The following is a 21,280-nucleotide window of genomic DNA, read 5'->3' on the forward strand; positions in this document are numbered from 1 at the left end:
ATACCTTTTGCGTGCGTTCTGCGCTCTGCATGGATTCTGTACCTTTTGCGTGCGTTCTGCGCTCTGCATGGATCCCGTACCTTTTGCGTGCGTTCTGCGCTCTGCATGGATTCCGTACCTTTGTGTCTTGGAGTCTGTACTTGTCTACAGACGTAAGCAGGCAGTGACAGGTAAAACAGATGCCCCGTATTTTTGGATCTGCGTCTGTTAAGGTGATACAGTTGCTTGTAGTAAAAGATCTACACATTGGCGCACTCTATAGTCACTTAGATCACCATTAACACCTTCATTTCCCGGCCTGATTACGTGCGGGGGATGATAAACCGCACGTTCTCACTTAATTCTTGTATAGAAAAGGGGGATCGCTGCCAGGAGCGGAGGGGCCTGCGAGCGCAGACAGGACGGTCGTCTGTTAAAACGCACAGCATTACTGCAGAGGAAATGAGACACGTCCGTGCGTGGGGGGGGGCTGCGTCCTGGTATTCACTGCTTGTAGAGCTACAGTCTGTCCGGGCATGCTGGGAGTTGTAGTCCTGCAATAGCTGGAGAGCTGCAGGTTAGAGACGGCGGATCTAGTTGAAGGAGCTTTTACTAATTGACACTGAACTGAATATAAATGCATAGTGTATGAAGTCTGGGGGCAAAAGTGGCTTAAAAAGTCAGTTTGGTGCAAACAACTTTTTGATTAATGCCACTTAAAAAAAAAAAAAAAGTGGGTGTGGATTGCTGGGGGTGTGGCTGACAGGCCCAACTAATTTAAATATAGTTTATGCCACAAACTTGTGTAAGTCATACCAGAACTCTATCCAGCTCATGGCTGACGTTGACTTTTTTGTTTAGGCGTATGAACAAACTGAAATATGCCCAATGTATGAAGAGGGGTAACGTTTCTGCTTGTGGAGAGCAGTTAGTAGGTCCGAGGACACTTATAGGGCATGCAGTGCCTCCTGGGAAAGTTAGTATGCAAATAGGAGATGTTTCTAGAGCGCCACCTGCTGGTCAGTGTCTGGCCTCTTTTCAGGCCTGTAACATGACTGGGAATGTAAGCCAAAGCCTGAAGGAACGTTGGCCGCCACCTCAATGAGGCCGCCTTCGTCTACAGTCAGTTGCACATACAGGTGATTATTACGCCCCTGTAAATGCACTGTAAGGGACAGAATTACGCCGCAGGACGCCGCCAAATCCACGACTGCGGAATTCCACACGAACATCTACGGGTATAACTGCGGATTTTGATGCAAACTTGCCGGCAGGTTTAAAGCCACGTTTAATTCTGTATTAAAATCCCCAGGTAGACTGCAGATATTGGCGCAGAATTTACCGCCGCTTGCGTTGCGTTGCGTCCGATACTGTCCTGTGTGAAAGATGCTTAAATCTGCAAACCTGATAGAGACCCGTCCATCCAGATCTGAGCGTGAAAGATGCCCTCCACTGGAGTAACTATAAGGGGTGCAGGGGATGCGGTTACACCCGGGCCCAGGAGCCTTAGGGGGCCCATAAGGCCTCTCCTCTCCATATAGGGAGCCCAGTACTATGAATAAAGCATTATAGTTGGGGCCCCGTTACAGGTTTTGCATTGGGGCCCGGGAGCTTCAAGTTATGCCTCTGCGTTAATGGGTTAAGAGAAGTTAGGGGGCTCCAAGGTAAACTTTTGCACCCGGCCCATTAGCCTTTAGCTACGCCCCTGATGCCCCTACTAAATAAATATTGAGGGTGTGAATACTTAGACACGCAGGTAATTTTGCTTCAATGTCAGGAGGTAAATTTACAGGGTGTGAATACTTCTGCACATACGTGACCGGATGTGAACACTTCAGCACGTGGGCGACCCGGTGGGAGCACTTCCGCACAGGGGCCGCCCGGTGGGAGCACTTCCGCACAGGGGCCGCCCGGTGGGAGCACTTCCGCACAGGGGCCGCCCGGTGGGAGCACTTCCGCACAGGGACCACCCGGTGGGAGCACTTCCGCACAGGGGCCACCCGGTGGGAGCACTTCCGCACAGGGGCCACCCGGTGGGAGCACTTCCGCACAGGGGCCACCCGGTGGGAGCACTTCCGCACAGGGGCCACCCGGTGGGAGCACTTCCGCACAGGGGCCACCCGGTGGGAGCACTTCCGCACAGGGGCCACCCGGTGGGAGCACTTCCGCACAGGGGCCACCCGGTGGGAGCACTTCCGCACAGGGGCCACCCGGTGGGAGCACTTCCGCACAGGGGCCACCCGGTGGGAGCACTTCCGCACAGGGGCCACCCGGTGGGAGCACTTCCGCACAGGGGCCACCCGGTGGGAGCACTTCCGCACAGGGCCACCCGGTGGGAGCACTTCCGCACAGGGGCCGCCCGGTGGGAGCACTTCCGCACAGGGGCCACCCGTTGGGAGCGCTTCCGCACACGGGTGACCCGGTGTGAAAAGTTCCAAAAGCAGGAGTATTGTCGTACACGTATGCCGCTGAGTTAATCCCGCTGCGGTGGGTAGTCGCTGTTTGCACAGATCTGATGAATTCTAGCGGATTCCATTTGTTCGCGCTCCACAAACCATCCTCTGGGAACGCTGTGAAGCCGGATCGCTGCACGGGGAAGGATGCTTGTATCAACAAACGCCGCTACACTTCCCTTCCTGTCAAATAGCAGAACTCCCTGCGCCCCTCACATCAGGGGTGCTGAAGACAGTCTGAACAGCCAATGAGGACCCTTGCGTGTGCAGCCGAATACGGGATTTCCGGTGTTGCGCATATTTAAGCCCGTTCATATATTTCGTATTTGCTGAGGATTTTGGCGCGGGTCTCTGCATCAAATACACTGACATTTCGCATCCAGTTCAAGTGAATTTTTGTAACTCCGATCGCGTGTATTGGGGGGGGGGGGGGTTAATTTTGTCCACATCAAGTTTCTGCACAGAAAAGCTGCAGATTTACCCTATTAGATGAGGCCAGTCCTTACAGATGAGGCCAGTCCTATTAGATGAGGCCAGTCCTTACAGATGAGGCCAGTCCTATTAGATGAGACCAGTCCTATTAGATGAGGCCAGTCCTTACAGATGAGGCCAGTCCTTACAGATGAGACCAGTCCTATTAGATGAGGCCAGTCCTTACAGATGAGGCCAGTCCTTACAGATGAGGCCAGTCCTTACAGATGAGGCCAGTCCTTACAGATGAGGCCAGTCCTTACAGATGAGGCCAGTCCTTATAGATGAGGCCAGTCCTTATGTGGATTCGCCGGCGCATGCGAAGCAGAAACCAGAGTGCTGACTTCGGAATCCTGCACAGATCCCTTTGTACGTGGCCAATGGACCGACTCATTACGAACATCCCAGTTTATACGAGCCCTTATTCCGGTCCTTTTACATGGAGCAATTTGCTCCCGTAGAAGAGTGGTGATCATTGTGATTGGGGCTCGTCTACCTGGCCTTTACACGGACGATTCAGAATTTTCAGTGGCACAAACAATCAGTCATGTGATGATTCGTCCCATGGAGAAAATCATGGCTGTTGGCGGTACGTCCTGCGCTCACGTGGGGAGATGTGCAGCCGACAGCCATGGGATTTTCACTGCACATCAGCCGATGAACGAGAGTTTACTTGGCTGAGCGGGTGCAGCCGTGCACAAGCCAACAGTTAGACAAACGAGCGTTCATGCCAACGTTCATGTCAGATTGTCAACCCATGCAATGGGGCCAAATACCTGGGTTAAAAGGGAAAAAAGTAAGGGTTGGCACGGGTATCTTCCTGCTACAGCTGGCGACGGGCACTGTCTACCCGTAGGTGTAATTATATATTCTGACATTTGATGATCCAGTACAGAGGTGGACTCCTGAAGGCCTTGTGTCCTTCTAAGTGAAGGCTATATAATTTGTTTTCAACCTTCCAATGATGCAGAAAGTCTGATAATTTGGCGCCTGCTACATCCAATGAACTACAGGAATGATACATTGCTGTCCATCATGCATTTCCGTTGAACCATAATGTATGCCATCACTGGTTTTTGAGTTGCACTCTTCATGGCAACGTCTGCGCTAGCGGATCTGGGATGAATGAATTTGGCGGGTGACCCGGCGCGGTGTAAGCAGAGCAGACGAGCATTTATCTCATTTCCCTCTTTAACGGACACTTGTGGTTTTCCTTTACCTGGAACGATGTATGTGATGGATGTTGGACGCCCCCCGGTGGATGGAGGGAAGCACTCGGGACAGGTGGATGGAGGGAAGCACTCGGGACAGGTGGATGGAGGGAAGCACTCGGGACAGGTGGATGGAGGGAAGCACTCGGGACAGGTGGATGGAGGGAAGCACTCGGGACAGGTGGATGGAGGGAAGCACTCGGGACAGGTGGATGGAGGGAAGCACTCAGGACAGGTGGATGGAGGGAAGCACTCGGGACAGGTGGATGGAGGGAAGCACTCGGGACAGGTGGATGGAGGGAAACACTCGGGACAGGTGGATGGAGGGAAGCACTCGGGACAGGTGGATGGAGGGAAGCACTCGGGACAGGTGGATGGAGGGAAGCACTCGGGACAGGTGGATGGAGGGAAGCACTCGGGACAGGTGGATGGAGGGAAGCACTCGGGACAGGTGGATGGAGGGAAGCACTCGGGACAGGTGGATGGAGGGAAGCACTCGGGACAGGTGGATGGAGGGAAGCACTCGGGACAGGTGGATGGAGGGAAGCACTCGGCACAGGTGGATGGAGGGAAGCACTCGGCACAGGTGGATGGAGGGAAGCACTCGGCACAGGTGGATGGAGGGAAGCACTCGGCACAGGTGGATGGAGGGAAGCACTCGGCACAGGTGGATGGAGGGAAGCACTCGGCACAGGTGGATGGAGGGAAGCACTCGGGACAGGTGGATGGAGGGAAGCACTCGGGACAGGTGGATGGAGGGAAGCACTCGGGACAGGTCACAAGGTTTACTGACAGCCCAATATGTGTGCAGGAACAGGGGCCTCCGCACATGATGCTGGTTAGAGGGCAACGCTGAGTCCGCTCGCCACCGGGGGTCATATCTTCTGCTGGAGGTCGTCTCCTATTACCCTCTCACGGTTCTATCTGTGCCTGGGAAAGCTGGGTGACGTCCAGTGTAGCCATAGCGCTTGCATAGTGATACTGGTTGCCATACTGGTTCTTAGCCAACCTCCCCAGGAAGCACCCAAAGCCTGGTTGGTATATCACATGGCGCCATGTTTGGCATAGAGGAGCTGGGAAGGATTTGCATCATCATGTACAGGGATATGAAAATATTTGCCCCCTTTCAGATGTTTCCATATTTGTCACAGCAGAATTTTTTTTGGATTGGCCATACAGTGATTGTGTTAACAAGGGGGCATCTGAATGTTCTAGAGCAGGGTCTCTTGTTCGGGACCCCCTCTATGTCCCAGAACAGAGACGCTCCATACGTGCGGCTCCCATCCTGGCGGACCTATTGCTCTACTATTTTCTAAAAATGTGGGCGGGACTTGTCCGGAGGGGCGGGACAACCCGCGGTCTGTTGGACTCACTGCAATTTACACTACAAACTGGAGTAAATAATAGCGCAGATCTGTTTCTTCCCACCGTAGCTTTCAGTGTGCGGCACACAGTTGGCCCAGGATGCGACAAAGTAATAAGATCATTCTCACTTACGGTGCCTCTTGGGGCGCTGCATGCAGCGGGGATCTGACCGGTTATCGCTCAGTGTAAATAGATGCCCCGGTTTAGCGCTGCCACTCCTGTCATCACCGCCGGCTTTTGTTTACAAAATGCCATGGTGACGTCTCCACATACATACTTGACCGCCGCCGCCAATTACTGACCCCGGTGGCTTCAAGCCGTGTACCACTAAGGCCAGTGATTGGCTGCAGCAGTCATGTGTCCGTGCAGGATGTCACAACTATAGCCAAAGGCCGGTGGAGAGGATGGAAATGGAGGCGGCGGACCTGTCGGAGCGCTGAATATAACCTAACTTTTTCGTTTTTTTAACCATTTGCTGCCTTCTGTACGATTTTAAGAACTTAGAAAGCCCCTTTAATTTACTTGAGTCCCGTGATCAGTTATATGACGGTAACTCTTCTACGTTTTGATGTTTCTTGCAGAGTCCGCCGAGGGCATTGTGTCGCAGCAGACGGGGATGAACGACAATGTCCTCTGCTCCAGTAATAACCCCTCCGCCATACCCCAGCCGAACTCTACCAACAAACCATGGAGGAGCAAGTCCCTTAGCGCTAAGCACACCACAACGTCTTCCATACTGTCCGTCAAGCAGTCGGTGCCGGATAGTCCTAAACAACCTCAAGAACCTCTAAAGCCTTCCCCCAACAACCAGAGATCCATGCTGGATAAACTCAAGCTATTCAACAGTAAAGGGGGCTCCAAAACTCTTGGGTCAGCGCTGGAGGAGTCCCGGGACACCAGTTGTGAGAGACTCGACCAACTTCCCAGCTGCGAAGAGGCAGAAGAAATGGAAAACAGCATCAAGATGGCCAATAGCATAAGTCCGTCTTCTAATAGTCCTAAGATTGCACTGAAGGGCATTGCTCAAAGGACGCTCGGCCGGGCACTGACGAACAAGAGGAGTTCTCCAAAGGGCAGCGAGAAGGACAAGCAGAAGGAGAAGAACAAAGACCTTGCTAAGAGAGCGTCCGTTAGCGAAAAGTCCGAGGCGAAGGAAGAGTCCAAGGAAGAACCGCTCCCCGCTTCCACCGACATGCCAAAAAAGTCTTCAAAGATCGCCAGCTTCATCCCCAAAGGTGGCAAGAAGGAGGCCTCTGCCTCTGCGCACAGCGGAATACCAAAACCAGGAATGAAAACCACCCCAGGGAAATCCTCAAGTGCCCCCGGGTCTGCCAAGGAAGGGGACAGAAGCCGCAGCGGAAAGGCTGGCTCCGGGCTTTCTCTTCAGAAGACCCAACTGGACAACAGAAACTCCAGCTCCACGTCAAGCCTGGCCTCGTCTGAAGGGAAGGGAGCGTCTACAACGGGCAATACCCAACCCGGCAATGGGACGAACACTGTTACCCAGACTACAGGAAGCAACACAGTCAGCGTCCAGCTACCTCATCCTCAGCAACAGTATAATCACCCCAACACCGCCACCGTGGCGCCCTTCATGTACAGGTACGCCATCCTGCGGGGTTTGGGGTCTGACGAAGGGTATGCTCACAGGTTGTGGAGAGTTTGCGGACTTTCCGCAGCATTTTGCATTATGGATGACATGGATGGAGATATCCTGATATGTCATCCACGTGCTGCGGACACGATCCACAGCGTAACATGACCGGCCGCGCAGATGTAAAATCCGTAGAAAATGTGAAATCCGTACCCCAATACGTGTCCTAACCCTCACGTAAGGGAGCGTTCACGCAGCGGGATCCAATGCCCATTATTCCATATGGATTCAGCCTGTAAACACCGAGTTGTGGATGTCTGCAGATGTGCGCCCGCGGGTCCATGCGCGGATTTAGCAGGATGAATGCCGGCGGGCTAGGAAGGTGTTCATTCCGGCAGCCAAAACACAGCAGTGTAGAAGCAGAAACCAAAAATGGCAACAGCACGCAAAATAACCTCACTATCAGAGGCGTACTTACCGATAATCTATACTCTGACCACATTACATAATGCAAGGTACTTGGGATATAATGTGATCAAATTACATTGGCCCATCTACCAACGTCCAGGCGACCGAGCTCAGATGGGTCCTAACGCTAATGCCAGGTGGTAAGCACCGGAAATCTTACTAAGTTCGGCGCAGGAAATGCTGGGTTTAGTAAATTTGGCCTTTGTGTTTCCGCTTTTGATCTCTGCTTGCTATCAATAAATGGAAACCTTTGTGTTTACATCCAGAGCCTCAAACCCCATACACCTTACAAGCCCCTCTACATCTGGACTCACACACGGAACACTTTAAAGGGTTTGTCCAGGATCAACCCTTTGCAATCCAGTTTTGGATTCAGGGTTTCCTAGGGGGCTTTCTCTTTCAGCCATTATACAATGGCGCCATCTTCTGGCTAGAGCCAGTATTGCAGTATGGGACATGCTGGAGGGGCCCCCGACAACAGAGCGGCCAGTAATATACAGTAAGAATACCCTGCCGGACGTCTTTCCACATTGAAAGCTTTACAGCCTTTAATCAGAATGTCTTCAGATGTCAGACAGTGGATTGGAAAGGGTTAAAAAAAACATGGCCCCTGTCATCCAGAAACAGCGCCGCTCCTGGCCATGGGTTGTGGTGTTGCAGTACCACATACAACCTGTGGATGGGTGGGGCGATGTTTTTGGAAGAAAGCAGCCATGCTTTATAATCCTGGACTATTCCTTTAAGCTTTTCTTCTCTGCATACGCAGAATGACATCGCTGCTCCGGAACCTTCTGAACTCTTGCGGCGGCCATATTTAATGATTTCCTAGAAAGACAATTCAGTAGGAAACACGGTCTAAACAGTCAGCCTCATTAGTAATCAGAGCCAATAAACCGCAGTAAGCTCATTGACTGCTGCTCACTTCTCTGTCTCTAGCAGGGTCATGACTCCCCCTAGTGGCAGGTCAGGGGTAACACCAACAATAGTTTGGAGAGGAATGTTTGGAGGAGGTCCACGTTGTGCGCTGTGCGGCGGAGGAGTCTGTAGTTTTCTTTGTATGACTATTTCATGGTGGTTGTGAGCGGACGTCGCAGGTTATAATGATGAACTATGTAGACTCGCGGACCCCCTGCATATGGCTGATTGGATCTACTTCTTCCCTCTGCTGTCTATAGGTCTCAGACAGACAATGAAGGTAATGTGTCGGTGGAGAGCAGCACAGGGGGGATTCACATTGAACCTGCGCTCTACAATAAAACCGCCACGTCTTGTCTGGAGGATCTGTCTGGTAAGTGCATCGCCGGGTAACATCCTGGCATCACTCAGTCTTTGCCCTCACCTCCCCAGTGCCCCACAATGATCAGATATACATAGTTATGGCCCTGTTACACGGGCCGACAGTCAGACAAACAACTGCACAATCGCTGGATCGAGGGGCTTCTCGCTCAGCGCTTTACCCTCTGTGTGAAGCAGGGAGCGTTTACACAGAATGACAACCTGCGATCCAGCGACGGCGTAGAGGCCGACGGAAAGTCACCGATAAAAACCTGGAAACAAATGGGGAGCAATTTTTTCTTTGCATTTACATGGCTGGAGGGAGGGGTGGAGGGAGGACTGGAGGGATGGAGAGAGGGCTGGAGAGATGGAGAGAGGGCTGGAGAGATGGAGGGATGGCTGGAGGGATGGCTGGAGGGATGGCTGGAGGGATGGCTGGAGAGATGGAGGGAGGGCTGGAGGGAGGGCTGGAGAGATGGAGGGAGGGATGGAGGGATGGCTGGAGGGATGGAGGGATGGCTGGAGGGAGGGCTTGAGGGATGGAGGGAGGGCTGGAGGGATGGAGGGAGGGCTGGAGAGATGGAGGGAGGGCTGGAGAGATGGAGGGAGGGCTGGAGAGATGGAGGGAGGGCTGGAGAGATGGAGGGAGGGGATGGCTAGAAAAATTGTTGGTTAGTTGGCTGGAATGCTAATCGGTTGGATCAGGGGATGGATATGGAAGGATAGAGACATGATTGGTTGGTTGGAGGTATGGATATGGATGGAGAGTTAGTTGCTTGGATTGAGGGATATATATTGATAGATGCAATGGTGGCTACTTGAATGTAGAGATAATTGGTTCAGTAGAGACGTGATTGGATGAAGGAACGAATATAGATGGATGGTGAGACAATTGGTTGGATGCAGAAGGTGGTTAGTTGGATGCGTGGAGAGGGGTGGATGGATGAGTGGATGGGTGGAAAAATTGTTGGTTAGTTGGCTGGAGAGCTAATCGGTTGGATCAGGGGATGGATATGGAAGGATAGAGACATGATTGGTTGGTTGGAGGTATGGATATGGATGGATGAAGTTAGTTGCTTGGATGGAGGGATATATAGGGATGGATTCATGGATGGATGGTGGTTACTTGAATGTAGAGATAATTGGTTGGATAAAGACGTGATTGGATGGAGGGATAATCGGTTGGATGGAGAAGATGGTTAGTTGGATGCATCGCGAGACTGTTAGAAACAGACATAGAGATATGAGATGTATATAAATTAAGGGTACTTTCACACGGGCTGATAGTTGCTCAAAAGAGAATCGCGCACTTGTTGGACTCGCTCGCTTTATAACTCGCCTAAAAGACGTGCCGCTGTCAGCTTGTGCAGTCCTTCATCTATAAGCAGCCCGTTTCCTCTGACGGGACGAGATCCTTGGCGCGCTCTGCCCACGTTCAGCGGGTGATCATCACTGCAGGGGGGAAGCACCGGAGCAATAATCATTGGGTCACTTTTACAGGGACGACTGTCCTAAGTGAACGTGTCCTCTGCACCAAACTTCAGTCCGCCATTAGTCTGAGCGCTGACTTCTCCAACTAATCATTCTAATTTCCTTCTATTCAGGTGAAGATCCAGAGACCCGGAGACTGAGGACGGTGAAGAACATTGCCGATCTACGGCAGAACTTGGAAGAAACCATGTCCAGCCTCAGGGGAACCCAGATCAGCCACAGGTGGGGCCGGGTGTATACTCTGCGAGTACCACTGCGGCACACGGGTGCATCATACATCACAGGACCATCACTAATCATACATAGCTAATCCAATCCATCACATGTGCACGACCCCCGCATCACCCTGCTGATTGTGACGCTCCAGCAGGCTGGAAATGAGGCTTAAAGTAAATTTTCCAATGTTTGCTTGCTGTCACTGAATAGAAACATCCTTGTGTACATCCAGAGCAGTAAATCAAATCTCTCTCCTGCCCTGATAAGTTTGTTACAGTGTATCAAATGTGGCAGACCCTCAGCTGTGAGAAGTATTAGGTGTGTGCTGGTCCTCCGCTTCCGGATGTAACCAGAAATGTTCATTATACAGTGATTCAGTCTGTCACTTCTTGTCAGTGAATAGAAATATTCTTCCAGGGTATGGAGACCTCCTAGCTAGTCCTGCTCACACGGTTACGGTCATCAGGGCGGATCTCTCTTCAGACCTGAGGGTTGGCTAGAGTGCATCAATGCAAGTGTGTGGGGTGTGGGACTGCGCAGCTCCCTAAGGGCTCGTTCACATGGGCGGACGGGCGCTGTGTATTACACGCATGTAATATGCAGCCCTACAAGCTCATTAACTTACATTGGGCCATTCAGGCTTGTGTTTTTTTCACACGTGTATTACACATATGAGCTATGGGGGTTTGAAATGCATAGTAAATAAGTATGTTACATGCGTATTTATCTGTGTCCTGCGTATTAGAAGCGTGAAAAAAAGATGCGTAATGTACAACCCCAATGCGCCCGTGTGAGTGAGCCCTAAGGAGTATGAGAGCTAGATGGGACACATTGTAACAAACCCATCAGCTGTTTGAGCAGAACTTGGTCAAGATGAGTTTTCAATACATTCTAAAATGTGGAGGTTTTCATTCACTGGCAGCAAGCAGACATCTTGAAAATGGGGACTAATTGAACAAAGGATATTGGAAAGTAGTAGAACTTTTCATTACAGGGGTTTTACCAAAGATATTTCTTACTGATCCATAGGATCGGGGATAAATGTCTGGTTGCTGAAGGTCCGACCGCTGGGACCCCCAGCGTTCCCAAGAACTGCTCACACAAAGGAACGGCAGTGCACATTCTTGACCGTCGCTCCATTCACTTGTATGGGACAGGCAGAGATCCATGTCTTTGGCAATCTCCCTCCGTCCCATAGAAGTGAATGGAGTCGGTGACCACACAGAATAGGTCATCCATAGTTGATCGGCTGGCGTCTGCCACTCGGGACCCCGGCTGATTGGGCGCCCGCTGTCAGCGCTGCTACACGAGTACGGATTGCAGTGGCCGGCGCTTGTAACTACAGGTGCAGCTCCTATTGATTCAGTGTCCCACATGGCGGACCCCAGACGATCAGCTATTGATGGCCTACTTTGAGGATAGATCATCAATAGTAATTTCCTGCAAAATCCCTTTAATGACCCTTATTGTAGAGCACTGTAAGACCACCATAATGGCTGCACGGCGATCACGTCAGCATCGGGCTGGGTCTCGCCTAACCCAGCATGCATCCCTCACCGAGACGGTTGTCACATGTCATGCCTGTTTCCTTCTATGATCACATTAATGGTGGCTATAAATGTGGGTATTAAGGGGTTAAATCTCCATCTTTTTTCTCCCTCCAGCACATTGGAAACCACGTTTGACAGTAACATCACTACTGAAATAAGCGGCCGCGGCATCCTCAGCCTGGCGTCCCGGCCCACGCCGTTATCATGGAGGCTAGGTCAGTCGAGCCCTCGCCTGCAGGCTGGAGACGCGCCATCCATGGGTAACGGGTACCCGCCCCGAGCCAGCGCCAGCCGCTTTATCAACTGTGAACCCGGGCGCTACGTGTACTCGGCACCTCTCAGAAGGCAGCTGGCATCTAGAAACAACATGGGGCACAACGATGACAAAGGGGACGAGATGGACCTGGAGAGCGTCAGCGTCGACTCCACCGGATACATGAGCGATGGCGATGTCCTGAGCAAGAACATCCGGAGCGATGAGATCACCAGCGGGTAAGAAGCTCATCGCTGATGGTTGAGACGCGCAAACCTATGTATACACGTGCCAACGTGATGGCGGTCCGAGAAAGGCCTTATTTACACATGCGAGAAAATCGCACGAGTTCTGTGCATTTGCGCAGTGCACACAATTTGGGTGATTTATTAACCCCTTTTTTCCAATAGGCTGCTTAACACGGCTGTTTTTTTTCCAGAAAAAGCTGAAATATGTTCCTTCTTTCAGCATTCTCGCTCAAAGCCCGCCCAGGCCTCATGCACACGGCGACGGCATCGCCACGAGAAAATCACAGCGATGTCGCTTCGCTGATCCGTGCGATATCGCTGCGCTTTCTCACTAATGGGATACTGTGATTTTGTACTTGCGAGGATTTTCGGGCGGGAGAGGGGGGTGCTTGAAATATAAGCCCTACCCCAAAAATAAGCTGTAGCTGCAATAAAAAAAAAAGTGGTTTTCTTCATCTCTTCTGGCCGATGATTAAAAATCCCCACCTCCTGGAAGCGCTTGCTGTGATTGGTTGACGCTTAGCCAATCAAGAGCCAGCGCTCCATGAATGGCTGTGATTGGTTCATCAAGCGCTGGCTGTGATTGGCTAAGAGTTAGCCAATCAGAGGTGGGGGGTTTTCAATCCCCGGCCAGAAGAGATGATGAAGAATAGTGCCAGGGAGCGGGGAGAAGATACAGCCGGGCTGACACTGCTTCTAAGGTGATGTATACTTTTTTCCCCCCTGCAATTAGGGCTTAGGTTATGGCTTTGATAGTTGGATTTCCTCCTGTCAAAGTTGCATCGCACTGCACAAAAACCGCGTTTTTATGCGATTCAACAGCGAGGAAGGCTCCGTAGGGAAACATGGGCTACAAAACCTTACGAGTCGCCGGACCTGCGAGGTTTTTGTGTCACGATGTCACATGCTACAAAATATCGCATGTGTGAATTAATCCATAGTATGGGCTTCACATACATGCGATTTGTAGCATCGCAGCAACGCGACTTGTCGCCTGTGTGAAGGAGGCCTTAAGAGTGCCATAACAGTTCGAGTTTGTCAGACTGATATCGCACTTAATAAAATGAATCTACATATGGGAGCAGCTTGCTGTAGTTGTGTTCTACTGGTCATGATTTATACTCCGGTCACAGCCAGAGCTGCTGCAAAGTTGTGCAGCTGTTTGCTGATGAGCCCGCAGAGCGCTGCAGGTTACTATTGTGTCAGAGGAAATGGTTCTACAAAGCGATGCAGATGTCTAATGTAGAAGAAGCTGCGGGGGCGTCATGGAGGATAAGGAAGACTATGTGAAGCCCCTCACCTGGATCCAGCAAGGTCTTGATGCCTATGTGGCATGAAGATTCTTACGCTGTGACCATGTGTCTTGGTCTCGTGATCTCCTGCAGCGGAGGGGTGACAGAACTGATGTCTCATAGTGATCCCTAGGACTAGTAATCAATATCCTACTACCGGAAAACCCCTTTAAACCCTCAAGGAAGGGAGAGACTCAGATCTAGAAGCCTGTACTGCTATTAGGTATTATAGCCACCAGGTGGCACTAAATCTACACATCGCTCAGGACGTCCCGCGGTTCGCCCGCACAGTCGAGCATGTTGTGTTCTGTCGATTCTAATATATGCATTTACTATGTATTGCAGTAGTTTTGTCCGATCGGCACAATGATCAGTACATGTAGTGATGCCACCGGGGGGGTAGACCAAGATCTGTGCCCCCCCCCCCGCCTACAATCTATGTGTGTATGATGGATTATTTATATGGTGAGCCAGCACTGTGCAGTAGTCATCACACCCCTTTACGCCTCATTTACAATACTATATGTAGCTGAGGGGTCTTTGTCTGCACCCCCTATAGATTCCGGTCTATAGACATCCTCCGTGTCACTCACTCTAATAACTCAGCATTTCCTCATCTGGCCCCTCAGTAATTGTCTTCCCCGCTGGGCTGAAAATAATGAGCCTGATCTGCTGAATTCTTCATCAGGAAGGGGATGATGGTGACAGGCGGGGGTCCAGCTGTTCACAATATAGGCAGAAAGAAAGGGACTTCCGTCGTTAGTCCCTGTGACATCACATCCTCCGCTACTACCTCATTGTGGGAACACATTTACTGGGGTCTGCGATGAGAGACATCGCTGCAGGCGGAGCAGTAATACTCCTATATCATCACCCATCATGTATCACACACTGAGAATACTCCTCTTATGTCATCACCCATCATGTATCACACACTGAGAATACTCCTATATCATCACCCATCATGTATCGCACACTGAGAATACTCCTCTTATGTCATCACCCATCATGTATCACACACTGAGAATACTCCTATATCCTCACCCATCATGTATCACACACTGAGAATACTCCTATATCCTCACCCATCATGTATCACACACTGAGAATACTCCTCTTATGTCATCACTAATCATGTATTACACATGCTGAGAATACTCCTATATCATTACCCATCATGTATCACACACACAGAGAATACTCCTCTTATGTCATCTTTCATCATGTATCACAAACTGAGAATACTCCTCTTAGGTCATCACCCATCATGTGTCACACACTGAGAATACTCCTATATGATCACCCACCATGTATCACACACTGAGAATACTCCTATATCATCACCCATCATGTATCACACACTGAGAATACTCCTCTTATGTCGTTATCCATCATGTATCACACACCCTGAGAATACTTCTATATCATCACCCATCATGTATCACACACTGAGAATACTCCTCTTATGTCATCACTAATCATGTATTACACACACTGAGAATACTCCTATATCATCATTCATCATGTATCACAAACTGAGAATACTCCTCTTATGTTGTTATCCATCATGTATCACACGTGCTGAGAATACTCCCATATCCTCACCTATCATGTAAAACACACGCTGAGAATACTCCTCTTATGTCATCACCCATCATGTGTCACACACTGAGAATACTCCTATATCCTCACCCATCATGTGTCACACACTGAGAATACTCCTCTTATGTCATCACTCATCATGTATCACACACTGAGAATACTCCTTTTATGTCATCACTCATCATGTATCACACACTGAGAATACTTCTCTTATGTCATTATCCATCATGTATCAAACATGCTGAGAATACTTCTATATCGTCACACTTCATGTATCACACACACGGAGAATACTCCTATATCATCATGCATCATGTATCACACACGGAGAATACTCCTATATCATCATGCATCATGTATCACACACGGAGAATACTCCTATATCATTATGCATCATGTATAACACACACCCAGAATACTCCTATATCATCACTCATCATGTATCACACACTGAGAATACTTCTCTTATGTCGTTATCCATCATGTATCAAACATGCTGAGAATACTCCTATATTGTCACACTTCATGTATCACACACACGGAGAATACTCCTATATCATCATGCATCATGTATCACACACCCCCAGAATACTCCTATATCATCATGCATCATGTATCACACACACCCAGAATACTCCTATATCATCACCCATCATGTATTGCACACTGAGAATACTTCTCTTATGTCATTATCCATCATGTATCACACGCACCCAGAATACTCCTATATCATCACCCATCATGTATTGCACACTGAGAATACTTCTCTTATGTCCTTATCCATCATGTATCACACACTGAGAATACTCCTATATCATCACACATCACGTATCACACACACTTAAAATATTCCTAAATCTTCAATCCTCATGTATCACGTATGCTGAGAATAATCCTCGTAGGTCATTACCCATTGTGTATCACAGGCTGAGAATACTCCTCATGTGATATCACCCATCGTGTATTACACGCCTAGAATACTCCTTGTACATCATCACCCACATCGTTTATTATTTTCATGCTCTTAACGTCTGATTCGAGATGTTGTGCCGGACTGGAGGGAATCTGAGGGTAAGCGGGCCACATCTGGGAGGCTGGTGTCATTTAGGAAATCGTCTTGTATCATTGCCCCTGGGGTTGTGCTCACTGACATGGGAAGGTCCCAGCCGCCTCTGCAGGTTAGCAACGACTGCAAGCCATCCCAGGGGCATCCCAACGCTGGTGTTGGGTGCAAGCAGCCGAAATCCTTTGAGGTCAGTGGAGTGTGCAGCTTCCCTCCCTCTCCTCCCAGCTACATGGAAACCACTCCAACCCGTCTGGAGCTGCAGACACCCGGCCGGCTCTGCTGCCTGCTGACACTGTCACGCTTCTGTCAGGACGCAGGTAGGACCAGCAACTCTCTCCATCTACCGGTATCATTCCAGGTGGGCAGCGAGGGCCGTAGAGTGGGATTAGATTGCAAGCTTCTGAGGTCAGACAGATGGTTATAGACACAAAGGTTCAACCCTGCTCAGCTGAATCTCCTATTCCGATAGCAGGACTTCATCAGCAGAGGAGGCGCCTTTGGAGCTGCTTTACAGAATGCAGTAGGGAATTGCATAAAGGACAACTCCCTACTTTACAGTTCCATTGGAAGCGCTGTCTGATAGGAACTTACACGGAGGATGTTCTGTTGTTGACCGCCTCGTACAGGAGACCCCACATGCTTGTACATTAGGAGAGTCCACTGCCCTGGTCTGGGGGACATTACACAGTGACAAACTCTCTGCTGCGAACAGATCTGTGTCTAGAACTGCTGCCAGTCCCTCAGACATGCCCAGGTTGTAATCTCTGTATAATAGGGGTCTGCCGGGAGCTCTGGACCCCCACCTATTACTCTGAGACGAATGGGAGAGGGATCATATGAACTGAACCCCAGCACGGCGGCATTAAGCACCTGCCCTTCAAGGATTAGTCCTGCTTTATGATTCGTGTAGATTACAGCTCCGGAGCCCTCAGCAGATTATTATCATGTTATAGGGGTTTATAGGTAAGTAAGAGAAGGCGTGTTATGGCGGTTCTCAGCACTGCAGACATCTGATCCCATCATCAAACACCACAGCCAGCCTCTCCACAGCCTGAAGTGGCTGATAACAGAGAACTGAAGAGGCCATGCACCTTCACAAAAAGGCCTAATGCACAAGGGCGGAAATTAAACGAGGAGTTTTGAGGTATAGTGTCAGGTCAACTGGATATACAGCCCGGAGCGTCTGACTGCAAGAGACTCGATACTTACTGGTCAGTCTGAACTGTGTCAGCGGATCCCTGTATTACGCTATTTTATAGAACTTGTATTATTGTAGTTATATTCTTGTACGTAGGGGGCAGTATTATAGTAGTTATATACTTGTACACAGGGGGCAGTATTATAGTAGTTATATTCTTGTATATAGGGGGCAGTATTATAGTAGTTATATTCTTGTACATAGGAGCAGTATTATAGTAGTTATATTCTTGTACATAGGGGGCAGTATTATAGTAGTTATATTCTTGTACATAGGGGCAGTATTATAGTAGTTATATTCTTGTACATAGGGGGCAGTATTATAGTAGTTATATTCTTGTACATAGGGAGCAGTATTATAGTAGTTATGTTCTTGTACATAGGGGGCAGTATTATAGTAGTTATATTCTTGTACATAGGGGGCAGTATTATAGTAGTTATATTCTTGTACATAGGGGGCAGTATTATAGTAGTTATATTCTTGTACGTAGGGGGCAGTATTATAGTAGTTATATACTTGTACACAGGGGGCAGTATTATAGTAGTTATATTCTTGTATATAGGGGGCAGTATTATAGTAGTTATATTCTTGTACATAGGAGCAGTATTATAGTAGTTATATTCTTGTACATAGGGGGCAGTATTATAGTAGTTATATTCTTGTACATAGGGGCAGTATTATAGTAGTTATATTCTTGTACATAGGGGGCAGTATTATAGTAGTTATATTCTTGTACATAGGGAGCAGTATTATAGTAGTTATGTTCTTGTACATAGGGGGCAGTATTATAGTAGTTATATTCTTGTACATAGGGGGCAGTATTATAGTAGTTATATTCTTGTACATAGGGGGCAGTATTATAGTAGTTATATTCTTGTACATAGGGGGCAGTATTATAGTAGTTATATTCTTGTACATAGGAGGCAGTATTATAGTAGTTATATTCTTGTACATAGGAGGCAGTATTATAGTAGTTATATTCTTGTACATAGAGGGCAGTATTATAGTAGTTATATTCTTGTACATAGGGGGCAGTATTATAGGAGTTATATTCTTGTACATAGGGGGTAGTATTATAGTAGTTATATTCTTGTACATAGGGGGCAGTATTATAGTAGTTATATTCTTGTACATAGGAGCAGTATTATAGTAGTTATATTCTTGTACATAGGGGCAGTAATATAGTAGTTATATTCTTGTACATAGGGGGCAGTATTATAGTAGTTATATTCTTGTACATAGGGGGCAGTATTATAGTAGTTATATTCTTGTACATAGGGGGCAGTATTATAGTAGGTATATTATTGTACATGGGGGGCAGTATTATAGTAGTTATATTCTTGTACATAGGGGGCAGTATTATAGCAGTTATATTCTTGTACATAGGGGGCAGTATTATAGTAGTTATATTCTTGTACATAGGGAGCAGTATTATAGTAGTTATATTCTTGGACATAGGGGACAGTATTATAGTAGTTATATTCTTGTACATAGGAGGCAGTATTATAGTAGTTATATTCTTGTACATAGGGGACAGTATTATAGTAGTTATATTCTTGTACATAGGAGCAGTATTATAGTAGTTATATTCTTGTACATAGGAGCAGTATTATAGTAGTTATATTCTTGTACATAGGAGCAGTATTATAGTAGTTATATTCTTGTACATAGGAGCAGTATTATAGTAGTTATATTCTTGTACATAGGAGGCAGTATTATAGTAGTTATATTCTTGTACATAGGAGGCAGTATTATAGTAGTTATATTCTTGTACATGGCGGGGGCAGTATTATAGTAGTTATAGTCTTGTACATGGGGGGCAGTATTATAGTAGTTATATTCTTGCACATGGGGGGCAATATTATAGTAGTTATATTCTTGTACATAGGGGACAGTGTTATAGTAGTTATATTCTTGTACATAGGAGGCAGTATTATAGTAGTTATATTCTTGTACATAGGAGCAGTATTATAGTAGTTATATTCTTGTACATAGGGGGCAGTATTATAGTAGTTATATTCTTGTACATAGGAGGCAGTATTATAGTAGTTATATTCTTGTACATAGGGGGCAGTATTATAGTAGTTATATTCTTGTACATAGGGGCAGTATTATAGTAGTTATATTCTTGTATATAGGGAGCAGTATTCTAGTAGTTATATTCCTGTACATAGGGGGCAGTATTATAGTAGTTATATTCCTGTACATAGGGGGCAGTATTATAGTAGTTATATTCCTGTACATAGGGGGCAGTATTATAGTAGTTATATTCTTGTACATAGGGGGCAGTATTATAGTAGTTATATTCCTGTACATAGGGGGCAGTATTATAGTAGTTATATTCCTGTACATAGGGGGCAGTATTATAGTAGTTATATTCTTGTACATAGGAGCAGTATTATAGTAGTTATATTCTTGTACATAGGGGGCAGTATTATAGTAGTTATATTCCTGTACATAGGGGGCAGTATTATAGTAGTTATATTCTTGTACATAGGGGGCAGTATTATAGTAGTTATATTCTTGTACATAGGGGGCAGTATTATAGTAGTTATATTCTTGTACATAGGGGGCAGTATTATAGTAGTTATATTCTTGTACATAGGGGGCAGTATTATAGTAGTTATATTCTTGTACATAGGGGGCAGTATTATAGTAGTTATATTCTTGTACATAGGGGGCAGTATTATAGTAGTTATATTCTTGTACATAGGGGGCAGTATTATAGTAATATTCTGGTACATAGGGGGCAGTATTATAGTAGTTATATTCTGGTACATAGGGGGCAGTATTATAGTAGTTATATTCTGGTACATAGGGGCAGTATTATAGTAGTTATATTCTTGTATATAGGAAGCAGTATTATAGTAGTTATATTTTTGTATATAGGGAGCAGTATTATAGTAGTTATATTCTAGTACATAGGGAGCAGTATTATAGCAGTTATATTCTTGTACATAGGGGGCAGTATTATAGCAGTTATATTCTTGTACATAGGAGGCAGTATTATAGTAGTTATATTCTTGTACATAGGGGGCAGTATTATAGTAGTTATATTCTTGTACATAGGAGCAGTATTATAGTAGTTATATTCTTGTACATAGGGGGCAGTATTATAGTAGGTATATTCTTGTACATAGGGGGCAGTATTATAGTAGGTATATTCTTGTACATAGGAGTAGTAGTATAGTAGTTATATTCTTGTACATAGGGGCAGTATTATAGTAGTTATATTCTTGTACATAGGGAGCAGTATTATAGTAGTTATATTCTTGTACATAGGGGGCAGTATTATAGTAGGTATATTCTTGTACAAAGAGGGGAGTATTATAGTAGTTATATTCTTGTACATAGGGAGCAGTATTATAGTAGTTATATTCTTGTACATAGGGGGCAGTATTATAGTAGGTATATTCTTGTACAAAGAGGGGAGTATTATAGTAGTTATATTCTTGTACATAGGGGGCAGTATTATAGTAGTTATATTCTTGTACATAGGGGCAGTATTATAGTAGGTATATTCTTGTACATAGGAGGCAGTATTATAG

At 47.3% G+C, this 21,280-nt stretch overlaps 1 protein-coding gene across 9 annotated transcripts in view; it reads left to right on the forward strand.

Moving 5' to 3' along the window:
* The window catches only part of NAV2 (neuron navigator 2), a 352,103-nt gene that overhangs the window by 263,415 nt on the left and 67,408 nt on the right, over positions 1–21,280 (forward strand). For all 9 annotated transcript variants that reach the window (XM_066583580.1, XM_066583587.1, XM_066583577.1 and 6 more), the window contains 4 exons: positions 6,061–7,081; positions 8,717–8,829; positions 10,421–10,529; positions 12,188–12,565. In XM_066583580.1, the coding sequence (XP_066439677.1) occupies positions 6,061–7,081; positions 8,717–8,829; positions 10,421–10,529; positions 12,188–12,565 (1,621 nt within the window). The remainder of the gene's footprint in view (positions 1–6,060; positions 7,082–8,716; positions 8,830–10,420; positions 10,530–12,187; positions 12,566–21,280) is intronic.

The sequence above is a fragment of the Eleutherodactylus coqui genome, chromosome 11, assembly GCF_035609145.1.
Source record: "Eleutherodactylus coqui strain aEleCoq1 chromosome 11, aEleCoq1.hap1, whole genome shotgun sequence".
NCBI lineage: Eukaryota > Metazoa > Chordata > Amphibia > Anura > Eleutherodactylidae > Eleutherodactylus > Eleutherodactylus coqui.